This window comes from Asparagus officinalis, chromosome 7 (assembly GCF_001876935.1).
Source record: "Asparagus officinalis chromosome 7, Aspof.V1, whole genome shotgun sequence".
Classification (NCBI taxonomy): Eukaryota; Viridiplantae; Streptophyta; class Magnoliopsida; order Asparagales; family Asparagaceae; genus Asparagus; species Asparagus officinalis.
Genome location: NC_033800.1, coordinates 103,757,066 through 103,776,059, shown reverse-complemented (window position 1 = coordinate 103,776,059; position 18,994 = coordinate 103,757,066). Strand labels below are relative to the sequence as shown.

The window sequence follows — 18,994 nt, the reverse complement described above, 5'->3', positions numbered from 1 at the left end:
ATGTTGGTGCATATCATTATTGTATTAGACAATCTTTTATCTAAAGGTTTGTTCTAAAATGAGAAAAGGAGTAATGTCCTGAATAACACACACAGAGAGACAACACACGCAGCTGACTAGCAGCCAATGTCTGCTAGAGCACACAGGATGCTTACTCCTGCCCATGCCTCATAAAGGCCAACTTGTTTATTTCTCCCTAGACTATCTCAAAAATGAAGTTAAAAGAAATAGTAGCATAAGGAATAATGATCACTGGTTCCTACAGGCTAACCAGTATGCGAAATCATCAACTTTAGGTCCTTGTGCTATTCTGGGTAAAACAACAAATACAAATGGCCATCTTTTAAGAATGAAAACTTCCATTTACAATAGCATTCAAGTATAGTCAATCATTCTGTTGGAGGCCGTTTGAGAAGTTTCTTGTGCCTGTGCACTTTATTGGGAGCAATATATGATTTTTGCGGTGGTAGTACTTAAGCTTCTACAGTAAACTCAAGCAATGTAATCACTTACGAATATCTTGATGCAGTAACCCATGCATCCATTCTTGTAACAGACGTGGTGAATCATATTAACACTATTATCATAAAAGATTTTCTTGACTATTGCAAAAGATCAAAAATTTTAGTGATTGATTTGCTAAAATAGTCATTTATTATTAAATTGCAAAGGCCAATTTTTTATTGCCTTAGATGATGATGTATGAATGACCACTTAATCATAAAAAAGCCTCAAATTTTGGAGAAACTCCATGATGAACCAATCAAGTGGATTTATAGTTGGCCTTATTTCCCTTCGTTGACATTCACATTCATGTTTGAAAGGCGGTTGATTGCAACACAAACCTACTTTAAATATTTCCCTTCGTTGACATTCACATTCATGTTTGAAAGGCGGTTGATTGCAACACAAACCTACTTTAAATACAGTTTATATATTGATTGACATTCAGATGTAGTTTCTTCTATATGATGGCCCTATTTTAAAGGTGTTTTCTAGGGGAAAAAGCCTTAGAAATAATTATCTTTTGATTGTATGGCGTTACAACAATAGTAGGTTAGCTTATTACCTAATTTTTGGTGTTTTCATGCATGAATCATGTTTTAGTAATGACTCACCAGCCTACTGATCTTTTAAAAATTAAAAATGAAGAGTGGATTAAGCGAAAGAATTTAGATATACCTGTAATGACTATTGAGAATTGTGTTTACTGGAGAGAACATCTGATGTATGACATTTGGAAGATTAGAGTAGTTAGGATTTTTAGGATATGATCTTTAAATATTTGGATAGGATTGGATTAGTTATTTGGTTGGATTTACTATCTTGTCATTTTATTATGATCTTTAAATATTTGGATAGGATTGGATTAGTTATTTGGTTGGATTTACTATCTTGTCATTTTATTAGATTTGATTAGATCTATCAATTAGAATTTTGATTTTTTTTTGCTAAAAAGGATTGTAATGTGTCATTTTTGAGATGGAGAATTGATATGAATAAAAATTATGACTTTTGAGTGATACTTTCGAGTGATTCCATGTGTAAAGCCATGTTTTTTTGATTAGGTCCTTGTGTGAAGCCGACCTTTTATATTATTTTCAAAGGTTAGATGTCGTGAGTGAACCCGGTTTAGTCTATTTATTTATTTTTAATTCCGAATTTATTTTAAAAATACTGTTCATTGACTATTCAAGCGTTACTGCTCACACGGTGTTGTGCATCTTCACCTCCATTTCGCATCATTTGGTATCGGGGAAGTTTAGTGGTCCACGATAATCATGGATAAACATCCACTTCATCACAACAACTTGAATTTAATCATTTGAAATTTGGCAATGTATCTTACTTTTATGGGTTTGATGGATATGAAGAGAAATATGATTTTGAGCTCTTGATGCAAGACTTAGAAGATTTATTTTCTAGTTATGATTTTTCGGATTGGGAGATGTATATGTAAGCTAAATTTAGGCTAGAAGGAGAAGCTCAAGGTTTAGTTGTTTTAGTCACAATTATTCTAGTCATCACCCATATACGTTCATGGGCACCGATAAAGTTTCTGCTTGAAAGGAGTAATTCTAGTTATCCAACTAGAACTAGAAAAATATTACTATTTTTCTTCAAAACTCGAGACAAAAGTATCGTTGACCCAATTAGATGGGGATCTACAATATGAAGCCAAGTCAAATCTAGATTTAAAATCGGAGTCGACACCAAAACCGATAGTAGAACCTGAACTAGATTTGGAATCAAAATCAGATCATGAACCTAATCCAGTGCTCGAATCTGAACAAGATCCAGAAAAGAAGAAAATCAGAAGATAAATTCAGAGCACAAACTTCAACTCGAGCTTGAACCAAAGACTGAGCACAAGGTTGACCCAAAGGCCGAGCTTGAATCAAACCTAAAGCCCGAGTTCTAAGTTAAAGTGCAGTTCGAGATACTTCCACTCTATGGTAATTCGCTAATAGAGTTTGTCATTCCAAATCTTGCGCCACCTACACGTTCTCGAGTTATGCAGATAATTTTAAAGATCCCGCAGTGCATACAAAAATATTACCCACTAATTGAAGAATTTTTATACTCTCTTTATAAAACTCGACCTACAAGGGGAGATTTGATGCAGAGCAAGTTAAGATTGAGTTGATTTTATTTGGTAATTTAGTTTGGATTTTATTTAGAAGATTTTATTTTAGTTGATAGGGATTTGCAGCTTGAGAGTTTATCTTTTTAGATGTTTCTTTTAGATATTTGGTTAGAATAATATTTTCAGTTTTATTAGATAAGGTTTAGGTGATTTGATGTTATCTTTAATGTGAAGTTTATTCTATAAATAGTTTGTATCCTCCATAAGGAAAGAACATTGATTGATGAATAGAATTATGATTATGTGAGGAATAAGAAAGGATGCGGATTCACTCCAAAATGTCACTCAAAACTTACAACTTTTATTCATATCAATTCACTATCTCTAAAATAAAATATTAAAATCTTTTTTGTAGCAATAAATAAATCCAAATTCTAAATAATAAATTTAATCAAAACCAATAAAAAAATAAATCTAATCAAATAATTGCTCTAATTCTATTCAAATATCTAAAAATCATATCCTAAAAATCCTAGGTAATCTAATCTTCTAGATGTCCTAAATCAAATCTTCCTCTCTTTAAATCCGACGTCCTCATCGAGAACACTAAGAAGAGATCATAGGCTTCTGCGGTGTCATCATGAAGGCACTTTGATCTTGCTCGGGCTTTGAATCAGATGATAATTTGAGATCATGAAGTAGATCGTTTTTTCTTCATTTTTGGAGAGAAGATGGATCATTCAGCTCTGATACTGGATGATGCGGAGCGGAAATGATGATAAATAGGATTGGTTATTCAGTTCCCCGTCAACAAGGGGAGAACTGATGCCGGACAAATTCGAAGATCAATTTGATTCAGAGTGTAGGGATAAACTTGTTAGGATTTTAAAATTACGTTGGATTTTAGATATACTAGAATTAGGTATTGGATTTTATTTCTGTTAGGATAGGTTTAAGTTTGTTTAATTTGTTTTACATATTAGGTTGAGTTGATTTTGGAGTTATTTTGTTTAGATAAAGGTTTCAAACTCTATAAAAGAGTGAAGGGATTCTTGTAAGGTGGCAGAGGGTTTATGATTAATAAAAGATTAGATGTCTGTGTGTGAAACCGGTCTAACCACCTATCTTCTATCCCTAATTTATTTTTACTTAGTTGATCTTGTGTTTTAAAAAAGAAAAAGTTATAACCACCTATCTTCTATCCCTAATTTATTTTTACTTAGTTGATCTTGTGTTTTAAAAAAGAAAAAGTTACTGTTCACAACTGTTTGTCATTGTTCACCGGAGCACTATTCACCGAGTACTGCTCATCTGAAGTTTTTCGGCGCTTTTCCGTTCCTTGTCAACATCCTGCCACAGAATCCCAATATTGAGGAAGTAAACAATATTATTATCTTCCTCCTATATTCTCTTCTCTATCTGTGATAATTTGAGAAAATGATTGACTGTCTTGTATATTAGTTCAATGCAAGTAAATGATCTTATTATCTTCCTCCTATATTCTTTTCTCTATCCGTGATAGTTTGAGAAAATGATTGATGTTCTAGTTTATCTTCCTCTTATATTCTTTCTTTTTCTACGAGAGTTTAGACCAAAAATATCAACTTGTTTGATTGGGTTGATAGAAGCAAATTTTCTTTGTTTAATTGGGGATTTTATCTAATATTAGTCCCCCAAATCTTTCATATTTTGAATTTAGTTCCCCAGATCTAGATATTTTGAAATTAGTCCCCCCAATCTTTAAGTATTTTGAAATTAGTTCCCTAAATCTTTCCACCAACTGCTAACTAGAAGGACCAATTTAAAACATTTAACAGATTTGGGGACTAATTTCTAAACATGAAGATTTTGGGGACTAATCTTGAATACTTTGCAAGTAACTGATTTCAAAATGACTTGTTTTCCACAATATTTTTATTTACCATAATATCTTATTAGGCATTGTTTGTTAAGATCTTAAATCTCTCTCGAGAAACCTGGGTCAAAATAAGTCTGCTTTGGAAACCTAAGTACTCATCTTATCTTCCTATTTAAATTAACTTCCATGTTGTGATGCCCTGTCAATGGAGCTGGTTGAGGAACCCTACAGGGAGGAAACCATAGCACTGAGTTCTTTAGCATTAACACAACCTTTTAAGTTGACATCCTGTTGAAGATGTGGATCAATGCTTTATATGCAAAGGGGAGATTAGAGACTGTAATTCATTTTCGATGAGTTATACCCCTAACTATGAGGGGTTGTATTCTAGAATCTTCGTATTAATATGGCTCTTTAACTAATTGCAAACTTAGTGTATTATTGTACCTATTCACTTTCACTTCCAGATTTTCACATACTCCAGAACAATTTTAACCTCGTAGATTTCAAGGATTTTTAACTTTCTACTTTATGCATTCTAAGGTGCAATACCAATCCGAGTACATATTCTATGTGATTTTGGATGCCGGATGTGGCATTTATTGTGGCTGTCAAAAATCTTTTATAGATACGTATCTTCGTAACACCCTGAGCAAATACATTCCATGGGTCATCACCCGTCACTGTAGTCCTCCTGTCAGAGCATGCTTAACTGTTAAGATTTCTATGGTTCCTCCATCAGACAATGCGAACATTTAGTCATTGAGTCATGAAAACCATAGTCTACCATAAATATTTCTAGATAAAACCCATGTGAGATATCTGCTTGTTATTGTCTTTTGGGGAAGAAGCTATGGTAATTTGGCTAAATATTTGTGCTTTTTAATTTCCTTTTATTGAATTAATCCGGTATGAGTTTTTCCTCAAATGTTATGCTTAATTCAGATAGTTTTGTTAGGGACTAAGTCTGACTCAAATAATCTTGTAATATGTAATTATATTTATTGTATTCATCTTACTATAAAGAACTGATAATTTCTCATATTGCTCACTAGGTTGGACTTATTGCTGTAAATGACGGGGTTTTACTTCGTAACCACATCCCACGGATGCTAAAACTACATTTCAAGGAAAAGCCTTACTATGTTGACCTCTTAGATTTGTTCAATGAGGTAAATAAATCTAAAATAGATGTTATGGTTTCAATTTTGATTCTTTAGCTCATCATGCGACAAATAAATAGTATGTCTTGCCAGGTAGAATTTCAGACAGCTTCAGGGCAGATGCTTGATCTGATCACAACTCATGATGGAGAACAAGACCTGTCAAAATATAATTTTCCTGTGTATGTGAAGCATTTATAATAGTCTTTCATAATTTGTGCTATTATTTTACCATGCTCTTATCTTACAAAATTTCAAGCGTAGCTTATGATCACTTCTCATACAGTTTTTGGCAGCCAAAACTTATTGGTTTAAAATAATTCTAACTGCTTGTATCCCGACTTTTTTTTACTTCAAATTTGACATGTTTTTTAGTTGCTAACGATAGTTTCTTGTATTTGACATGTAGTTATCAATAGTTGCTAACGATAGTTTCTTGTATTTGACATGTAGTTATCAACGTATTGTCCAGTACAAGACTGCTTATTATTCATTCTACCTTCCGGTGAGTGAACTAATGGATGACACGATTATAGATTATCTATCTTTTGTTAATATGCTAGGCTTGATGATTATGGTCACCCTATTTCATTTTTCTTTTAGTGAAACTTCTTGATTGCATATAAACTCTGAAGTACTTTTGCAGTACTACTGTAATTTCTTATGTAGACTTTACATGGAATGCATATATTTGACATCCTCAATTTCAGAACACAATACCTTAGAACTGTATCATATATGCGCCATTTACATGCTTCTTATAGGGAAGAATCACAAAATACTGAAGATGATATATCCTGCTCTTCTTGTGTATACCATCAGTCCATCACCATAGGTAGATACCCATTCATCTTTAATCAGAAAAGAAATTTCTGATAAATATATGCACTTTTCTTTAGCATCACCAATGCTGCATAAAAAGAGGAAAAACTGACATTTGTGTAGTGAGCCATCAAATTTGCTCCATTTATGGGTTAAAGGTAAAACTCAAGATGCAATCAAGTCATATCCTCATCTCCTATCTATGCTAGCAGCTTCTTTGAACACTACTCTGACATGGGTGCAAGATACCATCAAGCAGCTCAACTATGTAAGTGATGTATGTGACAGCATGTCTGCCATAAATCATGAGTCCATTGTCTCAAAAAAGAAGCGTAGCTAACTAATAAATAATTATGCACGAACTATCTTATAAATACATATATCTATGACTATGACAGGCAAAGTATATTTCAATAGTAAGTCATAAGAGAATAAATGCATCTGCTTAATATTCACCAAACTCTGATGTGCTATATGCACACCTTCTCACTTGCTTGCCAGGGTGTTCCACAAGAATGTATTGGTGCTTCCATTCCTATATTAACTTAGTAACTTTTTTCGATATGGCATACATAAGGTCAACAAGATGAAAGAGGGAGTGATATGAAAAAATGGGCAGAGAACAGTAGTTGAGAGGTCCGAGGATGACATTGCAGAAGAAAGAGGAACATAAAAGAAAGAGAGAATGATGAGAACTTAAAAAAATGAAGATTAAAGTTGTCGAAGGCACTTATGCATGCTGGTTCTTTTTTTGCTTGGCCTCTGTAAGGTGGCTAGTTAAGTGCTCCAGATTAAAAGATGAAAGCAATATGATGAGCATAAAGAGGTGCATAAAGGTTGAATTTAATTTTGAAACGTATAGTGGCTGTCACATTTGAAATTATATATCTAAAAGAGGAGCTGGAGGTCGCATAGAGGTTGCATTTAACTTTGAAACTTATAATGGATGTCACAGTTGAAACTGTAGTTGTAAAAGAGGAAAACAAAGAGGAAGAGGACTGAGTTACAGTTCATCTGGAAGTAGCTCGAAAACTAACACCTTTCTGTTTTGTATAAGAAAAAAGAACCCTCCGTTCTAGGTTAGAGACAGAGCTTATGGTTTTATCTTTGTCCTAGGCCATATAAATGGGAATCAAACTTAGGGCACAGACAGAAACTCGAAAAGTTTGCATACTGATCGAGACTGTTGTACACATGTCATCTTGCTTGTAAAAGCTGTCATCCTATGACACTGAAGCGGTATAATGTTCATGCACCATCCTTGGCGGTTGGGCTACTGCCTTGCTAAGAGGGACGCTGAACTTCAGGCTCTTATGTGGTGAAAGTGCCCAAGCATCTGAAGAAACTGGTAGCCATCTAAGTTTGCATTGGGTACGGGTATCGTTATGGATGCGGGTATGGGTATGCGGTAGGGCAAAATTGTAAAATGTAGGGTACGAGAAAACGGCTATATATATATATTATATATATATATTTATATAATATATTTAATATATATATTATTATATTATTAATATATATATATATATATCGCGTCGGCGCGCACATATGTATATAGTATGTATACATATATGTTCTACACACAGCATATACATATATGTACATGCAGGTATTACATACATACATACATACGTATATGATATACATAGTTACATACATATTTACGCTTATATTTACATATATATACATATTATGTGTTGTGTGTGTATATATATATATATATATATATTATTATTATATAATATATATATATGAGAAAAATGGGTATGCATGGTACCTAAGGCACAAATTTTTGTGCTGGTAGTGATGTGTTCCACATCCTCATCCCATCATACCCATTGTGGAATGTGATCCCATATTTGAATGAGTGAAGGGGGATGTGACACATCACTACCAAGATTAACTTTTTGTGTTTGGTTGACCAAACATACCCATATGCTCTCCTCTCTCTCTCTCTCTCTATTATTATATATATATATATATTATATATATATATATATATATATATTATATATAATATATATATATATTATATATATATATGAGATTAGTGAGTATCCTTGTCATTAGGAAGGATTTCCTCCTTTGACGCCTTATGTTGACACAATACCCACCATCATAAATAGAGAGAGAGAGCTGAGTGCCTTGGAGATTTGTGCCTACTTATGAGAGCATTGTGGGGATTGTGCCACATAGACGAATGAGGAAAATCTCCTCCTATGACAAAGGATACCCATTTAATATATTATAATATTCTAATAATATATATATATATATTATATATATAATATATATATACATATGAGGAAAATGGGGTATGTTTCGTTACCAGACAAATTTGTGCTTTGGTAGTGAGATGTCTCATTCCCATCCCACTCATTCAATTGAGGGGACCACATTCAACCCATGTGATGTGATCCCCCCATTTGAATGGTGGAGGAAATATGCCACCTCACAACCAAGCAAAAATTTGTGCTTGGTACCAAGCATACCCATATTTCTCTCTCTCTCTCTCTATATCTATATATATATATATATATATATATATATATATATATATATAGAGAGAGAGAGAGAGAGAGAGAAATATGGGTATGCTTGGTACTAATCACAAATTTTATGCTTGGTAGTGAGGTGGCACAATACTCTCCACTCATTTAAATGTGGGGTCACATTCACATGGGTTGAGTGTATGGGGATATGCAACCATTTGAATGAGTGGAGGGGATTATGCCACCTCATTACTAAGCACAATTTTTTGTGCTCGGATAATCAAAATCCTTATAGGATAGCAAAAATCGGGAATATATCGGGGATAAGTAGTATTTATCGGAGTGATATACTGGATGGTGTATATGTATAATATAATAACTAAAAAAATATAATCTAACAATGTTTAATGAAATATAAACATACCAAAATATAAATAATGATGTTTAAAATCACTAACCAATTGTAAAAAACGAAACTGCATCTTGACAGCACGATGAAACCATTTGATTGCATAGCCTTGAAAAAAATATAATGTTAGTCAAAATGGAATAATAAACAAGCAAATAATAAGATGACATCAAGAATGAAGAATCATCTAGGCATCTACATAATTATTGTGCAATCATGAGATTCATAAACTAACTTACTAAGTTGATATTTAGTAGTTATGAGCTATATCATTATCCATAAACAAACATAACAGATAACTAAATTAATCTTCATCGGAGCTAAACGTTGGAATATTATCCATTCCCTCATCCGAATCGGACTCCGAAGATTCCATGTCTTCCTCCTCATCTTCCAAAGGCTCCTTTCCCTTTGATGAAGATTCCCCAGACTTTTTTTTTTCTTTTATATTGCTTTGTTCTACCACTTTCTCTTTTTAGCCATATTGCCTCCAAGTAAGAGATTCCCTTGCAAACATTTCATCATCCCTCTCATCATGATGACCTCCTCTCTTCTTTGTAGTTGTCAACCACTCGGAGGACCTTTTTTCATCATCAAAGGCAATTAAAGGATCTCTATCCTTGTTGGAATGCTTATTCTTCAACATTGCATTGAACTTGACGTAGACCAAATCATGTAATTTCCGATGCGTTAGTTTATTTTCTCTTTTTTGTACGAATCTACAAAGTAGAATCACGAAGGAGGACAAATTAGTCTCAAATGTGATCCAATATGATTTAAACTTAAAAAGAGCCATTGCTATCTCGAAGGTACTCTAATTCCTCTCACATGCCGAAGAGCTAGTTGTTAAGCTCAAAATTCTCATTGCCATTATCCTCAATTCGGAAGCGTCAGTCCCAAAAAGTTTCCACCATATAACTAGTTAAGTCATAGTTGAAAACAATTTGTAACTTGTAACATTCAAACAAGAATTAGTTAAATCACCAAATTAATTTGAATGAAAAATGAAAATATACCCGAACTATTATTAAGCTTTTTTGCTTCTCTCTTTGCAAGTTCTCGCCCGGATGATCCTTTTTAGTGCTGATAATCAAAGAGTTGGTCTTCAATCTTGCCAAGCATGTCACCATCATCTGGATAAAATTTGTTCATACAATCAACAAGGCAACTCAAGAAACTTCCATCCTTTTCAATCTTCATAAGATTTGGATAGTAGACATAAAGATTTAAATAATATCCCGCTTTATGGAGTGGTTCTTTAAGTGTGGCATCAAATCTTTTATCAATAATCTTCTCTGTAAAAAGATATTTCTTCTCTTCATCCCGAAAGGCCTATTCGTTCTCCTCCTTAGCCTCCAATAAGTCTCCATACACAAAACCCCATTGAGGAGATTTTGTCACCATCTACTCTCCTTAGAACCTTCACCAAAGGAGAAAAAACTCTTAAGGACAAGATCAACATTGTCCCAAAAATTGTTGCTATGAATGATCTCGGCAACCTACAAACAGTCAAACAAACAACATAATAATCAATAATACAATAGAATTATAGAATATAGAATGCAAATGAATATGTTTAGTTACTAGTTACAAACTTTAACTTTTAAATTGTACCGTACCTTTTATAGAATGCAAATGAATATGTTTAGTTACTAGTTACAAACTTTAACTTTTAAATTGTACCGTACCTTTTCCCCCGCTTCTTTTGTTGAAAGCTCGCATTCCATCCATTCATTAGAGACAAACATTTGCTTGAACACTTTCTTTTTACCTCTCAATGACTCCAAAGCAAGGAATGTCGTAGCGAATCGTGTCACCCCAGGTCTTACAAGGTCTCCCCGTGCAAATTCTCTCATCACATGAAGATATCTCATGTGGCTATAGATGTACACTGACACGGTTCTTCCCATTGCAATTGCACTCCGAATAGGTCTTATTTTGGCGTTATCGGCTAACATCAAATTAATAGTGTGCGCCGCACAAGTTGTCCAAAATATATTTAGCTTCTTAATTGCTTAGCTTTTTGGGGTTGCTATGTTATTTGAAGCTCCATCGGTGATAATTTGCACGACATTCTGCACCCACAACTCTTCAATTGCTTTCTCCACATAGTTGCATATATAATTCGCATTATGCTTGTCGTCCGATGCATCACATGAACCCAAAAATGTTGTTCCTCCATTTGAATGCACAACTATATTCATAATACTTCTCATCTTCCGATCACTCCAAGCATCGGTCAGTATGGAGCACCCGTTAAGCGCACAACTTTTCTTAAATTTTTCAACACTCTCCCTTGAATAGTCTCCCTCAATTCATATGGTGTCGGAGCATCCAAGAAGGCTCAAACTTTCCAATTGCATGCACCATTTGTATGAAAGAAGGAATACTTACGGTATTAAAAGAGATGCCGGCTTCATAGAACCATCTCCCGATGTACCTGGTCACATCATCTCTTGCCTTCTTCCTGTACTTGCTGTCCATCACTTGTTTTATTTTTAATACTACTTAGGCCAACTCATGAAAGCGGCTCGCAAAATCGTCCATTGGCCCTTTCGTCTTGAAGGAGGATGATGATGAGCTTCTCTGACTCTGAGTAGATGCGGTCACACTCCCTTCATATCCCTCTTCCTCCCCTATACGAACGTCATCGAGTAAATCCCGCATTTTCAACTCCTTTGCACCCTTATTCTTCTTGGCACTATCAATGATTTCATTAACTTTTTTCTTCACATCTTCGGTGACTTTCTCACACGGCATACAGTTCCCTTTGATTCCACCCAAATGTTGTTTGAACCGGCTTATACCTCCACACATAGACTGCCCACAAAACTTGCAACGAACCTTTAAAGCATCATTACCAACCCGCTCACCATATGCCAACAAGAATCTTTACCGCTTGGTTTTGATGGTTTATTAGATGATTAGCTTTCAGAATACATTCTCCTGTCAACATTTAAGAGATATTGAACTGTGAACACAAGTTTGAAAATAAAATGGCAAACACAATTGCACAAGTGTATATTTATTTTATTTATTTCATCACGTCATAAAATTTTATGCCTAACATCAGTCAGTTTTATTTTGTTGCAAACTTGAGATCAAAATGATATCAAGATTCCAAGGAATGAAGGAACTGAGGAAGACAACTTAAAATAGCAATTGTAAACTATCTGCTGATCCAAGTTGTAAAACTAATCAATATTAGTCGTAGTGAGTAGTGAACAGTGATTCAATGAAACTCAGAGATTATTGATCGAGTTATAAACTTATAATTAGCTAAAGTAGTTGCAGTAAAAAATTAGTTGCAGTTAAAACTAATTGCTCAAGTAAAAACTAATTGCTCAAAATTAATTGTAAATACAATTAAATTTGCTTATACAGTCTCACAAGTATTTTCTTAAAATTAATTACAAGTTTGCTATAAACTAATTACAGTGAAAAAACTTTTTAAGACTTGTAAGTTGTAACTAATTTCTTATACAAGTCTCACAACAAGTCACAGTATTTTAACACATATGGGGAAATCCTAAAACTTCACAGAAATTCTTACAGAAAAGACTTATAAATATCAAGTTAAGTATTGATGAAAGTGACAAACATAGATAATTTTGTTTTTTTAGAGAACAGAGAGCAAAGGAAGGGGAAAAAAAGAAATAAGAGGAGATAATTGTAATTGGAAGAGAAGAAATGAACTAAAAAAGAAAAAGTCTGACTGAGTTGGATTCAACCCCAATCTAGCATAGCTTCACCTTAGATCATGAAGAGAAGAAATGAACTTAAAAGAAAAAGTAAAAAAACAACTGAGCAGTAGATACATGGTCGAGTAAATCCCGCTGGACAGCTAGAGTTCGAAGGAGAGGCGAGCGAGGTTCACGGAGATTCACAGAGGTGAGCGAGCGACGAGGTTCACGAAGGCGAGGCAAGCGACGAGGTTCACGGAGGCGAGCAACGAGGTTAGGGCTGAATGTTAGGGCTAAAGGTCAGGGAGGCGACCGAGGATGAGCAGTTTCCGAAGGCGAGGCGGCGTCGAGCATGAAGTTCACGGAGATTCACGAAGAGACGCGAAGAACAGCCGCACAGAGAGGGAGAGAATTCACGAAGGTTAGGGCAAAAGTTTTATTTTATTGTCAAAACGGTCGGTCGGGTTTAAGAACTCAACAATCCAACTTAACAAACCAAGCCGATAACCCGATAATTTCAGCCTCTTTATCGGCCGATATCCATATTATCACCGATAAGTCACCGATAAACCCATAAAAGATAACCGATTAAAAATCCTACTTATCCTAGCAGAAAGTTCCCAAATCCGTTAACTCGGCGATAATATCAAATTATCGGCCAATATTTGAAAACTATATATATATATATATATATATATAATATATATATTAATATATATATATATATATATATGGTAAATATGATTCTAAGGAGCCACATGAATATTTAATTACCATAAAATATGATTTAATCTAAGGTCTGTATGTTTTGTTCCAATGAATATTGGTAAAATCTTAACCAGCTTAAGCACATGAATCGAGAGTTTCTCATCAATTCACTTCATCATTTTACGGTCCACATTTAAATTTTTCAAAATCAAACAACTATGCCCATGTGCAACGGACATACTTTATATATATACACGCACACACACACATATATGTGTATATATGTACATGTATATATGTATATCTATATATGTGTACCTATGCATATATGTATATATGCATATATGTACATGTATATATGTATATACATACATACATGTATATATACATATATGTTTATGCGTGTGTGTTATATGTACATGTATATATGTATATACATACATACATGTATATATACATATATGTTTATGCGTGTGTGTGTGTAGCCAAGCACCAGTTTTTGTGCTTGGTAGTGAGGTGACTCATTTACATCTACTCATTCAAATGAGGGACATTCATATGGGTTGGAAAGTGGATGAGAACGAGACATCTCACTACCAAACACAAAACTTATGCTTAGTATTCCTACATTTCTCTCTCTCTCTTAAGTTGATGTCCACTAAACTTCCTAGCCACTCATTTATTAATATAAAAAACTCTTTCATATCATGCAAGGATCCCTAGGCAATATGAGTGGCTAAAAAGTTTGGTGGATAACTTTTTGCTATCCACTTAAGTTGACACAAGTTTTGCTCTCTCTCTCTCTCTCTCTCTCTCTATATATATATATATATATGTGTGTGTGTGTGTGTGTGTGTGTGTGTGTGTGTGTAGATTTAGATGTACGCACCTTAGTGTGTGTGGTTATATATACATACATATATTGAGATATTTACATGAGATCATTATTGTTTTTAAATTCACTTGTTATTATAATTGAAATTCCGATCAAAATTTGAGCTTCTTTATTTGTGTTGATTATTATAAATTGGAGGCTACTTGTTTTTTGAACTAGACACCTAGTTAACCCTTTAAAATTATAGTTTTGAACATGGGTACGAGCTGAAATAAACCCAACCTATGTCTAGTGCGGTTCAAGAAATGGATGTGAATTGTAGTATATACGACCAAGAAGTCACTGACAAGTGCTTGAAATTAAAACATATATACTAGGAGTTCTCATAAAGTTTGGGTATGGATGAGTGTCTGGTTCGGTCTTTGCTTCATGATAGAAGTACCTAGGTAGCATAGATAACCACAAATGACTATGTAGATGAAGATGATGAAGAAAACAAACAACATGATTCTTCTTCGAGCAAGGAACAAGCAGCAATGATTTTGTTGGGCAAAAGTTATCAGTGAATGACAGTGCCAATAGCAAGTTATTACTTCACAGATCAGTACCTACACTAAATATATAAGATTTCAAGTTAACACCAATATCAAGGTTATGTCAACTTTTCAAACTATAGATAAATTGGTTGTCCTTTATGTATAAATCTAAGATATTTTCTAATTTCGTATTGAATTTTTTTAATTTTCCGGAGCTCACCAGAATAGCTTAGTAACAAGTTTCAGTAACTTGTCTGTTTTTACCTTGTACCATATTTTTGTACTAACATCATGTGTTGGTTTTCACTTGTAATTGTAATTTTATTTCAGAAGAAACTTAAACAAAAGCCTAACCATCTTTTTCTCTAGGTTGCATGTGCTTTGGTGATGTCTGGTGAAAACTTGGACAACTTTGTTGAGGTGAAAAACATTCTTGTTGAAATGGGAACGTATTTCCAAGTTCAGGTGTGTTTTCTGATAATAGTAAAAAGTTAATGTTCCATAGTTAAGAGACTGTTTTAATAATGACTATAAGCCTTTCTTTTTAGGATGATTACCTAGATTGTTTTGGTGCTCCTGAAGTAATTGGTAAGGTAAATACGGACAAGCTTTCTTCCATTTTCTTATTTGAGCAAGAAGCATTACAGTATTTTTTTCACAATGGCAATCTATGGTTTATTTGACCCTGAACCTTCTGATTTCTATTAGTTTAATTTTTGGAGTCCTATATGCTTTCAGATTGGGACCGATATTGAAGATTTTAAGTGCTCTTGGCTTATTGTACAAGCCCTTGAGCGTGCCAATGAAAACCAAATGAAACTTCTATCGGTGAGTATGTTTCCAGCCCACCATTTATAACTTTTTTGCTCTTGGAAGAACTATGATAAAAATTAATGTTAAATGTACTCCCAGGAGAATTATGGGAAGTCAGATCCCGCTTGTGTTACAAAAGTGAAAGCCGTTTACAATGACCTGAATCTGCAGGTATGATTAATATTCTACCTCGTGTAGTGTCTACAGTAACTTGAGTTTTCTAATCTTGACCTATGTAATATGTTCCTTGTTGCAAAGACTGTCTTAAGGGTATTGTTTACAGCCATATATGCAATCACATTTTCTTGATGATATTGCACTCCATCACATTTAAAGGTTATTATCATACTATTACCAAATTGTTTGGACCGGACCTTACCATATTATTCAGATCTTGCTGTCCTTTGTTACCTATACACAACTCTCCTTGTACTGCTGGACTGGATTATGGTTAGAGAGATATCATCAGTTAGAGAGTCAAGTTATACGACCAGTAGCTGATGAATAGTCAAGTTCGTGTTTGCTTTGGCATAATTGAAGGAACACATAAATTTTCTGTATGAAATGATCTTTGTCTATACTTATTGTCCTTATTCTGCTTATTTAGTGATGAGTTCGTCACTGCTCTAGATTTATACAAAATAGTGTTAGCTTACCAATGTGTCTTGTCGGCAAGCAGCAAAATGTTAGTTCACACATCAGTTCGTAAATCATGTCGGAAGATTCAGAACCAAATAGGTCAATGTTTGAGAATACAAATTCTTAAAGGTTTTAACCATTATAGCAAAAGTTTTGGTGAGGGCCCTTTTTCCTATTGCCAAAATGTGGATTTAGGCAGCATCGTCAATTTTTAGAAAAATTGACTTAACTTTGTGGCTGGTGGGATTTGAACATGGGTTGCTCTGATACCATCTTAAAGTCTAACCATTACACAAAAACTCATAAGTTTCGGTTAGGATTGAGGGTTATTGTTTTATATTCTAAAACAAGTAAATTTCCCCTACCCAACCCTTTGATTGCATTTCTACCCATGGGGCTGGTTGACTTCAATAATTTTGTTTTGAAGCTCTTACAAGGATGTAATTCTATGAGACGTGACGTATGAGCTACCAAAAGTGGACATAAATAAGTTATGCTTAGGCATTCTAAGTCCGTTCTCATCAACACACATGCCAGCACACACATAGATGTAGACGCGCACACACATACATATACAAAGTACATAAATACATGCACGCAACACGCACACATACATATACAAAGTACATAGATACATGCACACAACACACACACAACACACATGTATGGAGAGAGACAAACACAAACATACAAAGATGCCAAATTTTAAAATTTAATTTCTAAATTGAAAATTTATACATTTAGATGTGATATACTGCACATCAATGCCAAATTTTAAAATTTAATTTCTAAATTGAAAATTTATACATTTAGATGTGATATACTGCACATCAACTACTTATAAATATAAATGTCGGATGTGCTTTAACCATGCACCCTATACTGCTGAAATCAACATTTCAGATTATTCATAAAATCAAACTGACTTTTCATCCCTTGACACATGATTTAAAATAAACAACTTGGAATTTCTATTTGTAGGTATTCCATGTGTATTATTACTCACATGCTGGTTTTCAACGTGAAAATATAAATTTTAAATTTGGATTCATAGTACCCGTATCTGGAATATTATTAATAATAGACTTATTAGAGTTTAAGTTCTATCAGAAACCTGGATATAAGGGGGCTGATCTATGCCATTCATGGGGGGTTGGAGGGGTAGTTTGGGGATTTTGCTTCCCCATTTAGTGCCTTAGAGCTCCCCACTCGCATGTGGGTAGTTCTGATTGGAGTTGAAATCTTAACATCCCCATTTAGTGCCTTAGAGCTCCCCACTCGCATGTGGGTAGTTCTGATTGGAGTTGAAATCTTAACAGCAGTGTAGTTTTAACAAGATGACACTGCTGGATTGTTTTTTCCCGTGAAGTTTCAGACTCTGCAAACTGTTTATCGTGAAAGGTAGAAACTGCCTAGGTGTACTGGGACCTTCAACGAGGCATTTGCAATCAATTTTATCTGTGCTATCTATATTAACAAGTTGCTCCTTCTGAGTAGGATTATTTGCATCAAATCATGCTCTTAATTTTTTTCTCAATTTATTTATTTATTTATTTAAATTTTATGCCTCTTTTCTCTTCATAGTCTGTGTTCGCGGAGTATGAGGCTGCAAGCTATGAACAGCTGATCTCTTCCATTGAAGCTCAGCCCAGCAAAGCTGTTCAGGAGGTGTTGAAGTCTTTCTTGCACAAGATTTACAAGAGACAGAAGTGATCTGGCTCAGAAAAAATCAGTGGCAAGTTCTTCATCATGGGTTTGTACTTTTTTGTTGTCATTTTCTTGTTTCTCTTGATTTCTGTAGCAATGGCACGTTTCTATCCCTGTGCTTTAATTTTTTTTCACCATTATTCTGTATTAGATTAGATTGCCATGTGTTCTGTATGGGTGTTCTATTGTTGTGTTTTGGAAATTGCCAGTGTAATTGAACATCTTTGTACAACTTTTTATTCCAGTAATTCCCCACCTTTGTGAAACTTTTCAATTGAGTTGTTACTGCACTCTCCAGTGATAATTGATTCGGGCAGAGTTTAAGTGGAAAATTTATGGATATGGCTGGATGTTTATTAGAAGTTTGTTTCTATTTAGTACAGGATGAAGAAGAGTTTGAGGTGTCTTGAACTTGTATGATATCGGTCCATTCTGGTTGTACTATAGGATGAAGGAGAAGAGTTTGTGGTGTCTTCAACTTGTATGATATCAGTCCATTGGGGATGTACTTTTCAAAATTATTTATTTGTTTATGTACGAAAACTTCTTTCACCATGAACTAGCGAAAAGATGTCTCAAGCAGCTTAGTAAGTGAATGAATCAAATCCTTCACAATTCTTTGTTATCAGAATTATTTAGATGATTTGAGCAGCTAGATAAATGGGCATGCACTACAACAAAAGTCATATAAAAGTGCCATTTTATTTGTAAAGGATTAAACAACAGTGATACAAAGAAAAAG

General features: G+C 34.2%; 1 protein-coding gene across 1 annotated transcript in view; it reads left to right on the top strand.

Annotated features, from left to right (window-relative positions):
- The window catches only part of LOC109848402 (farnesyl pyrophosphate synthase 1-like), a 19,926-nt gene extending 1,400 nt beyond the window's left edge, over nt 1–18,526 (top strand). The window contains exons 5-12 of the mRNA XM_020417874.1: nt 5,501–5,617; nt 5,702–5,790; nt 6,062–6,113; nt 15,463–15,558; nt 15,642–15,686; nt 15,832–15,921; nt 16,006–16,077; nt 18,130–18,526. Coding sequence (XP_020273463.1) covers nt 5,501–5,617; nt 5,702–5,790; nt 6,062–6,113; nt 15,463–15,558; nt 15,642–15,686; nt 15,832–15,921; nt 16,006–16,077; nt 18,130–18,258 — 690 coding nt within the window. The 3' untranslated portion in view covers nt 18,259–18,526. The remainder of the gene's footprint in view (nt 1–5,500; nt 5,618–5,701; nt 5,791–6,061; nt 6,114–15,462; nt 15,559–15,641; nt 15,687–15,831; nt 15,922–16,005; nt 16,078–18,129) is intronic.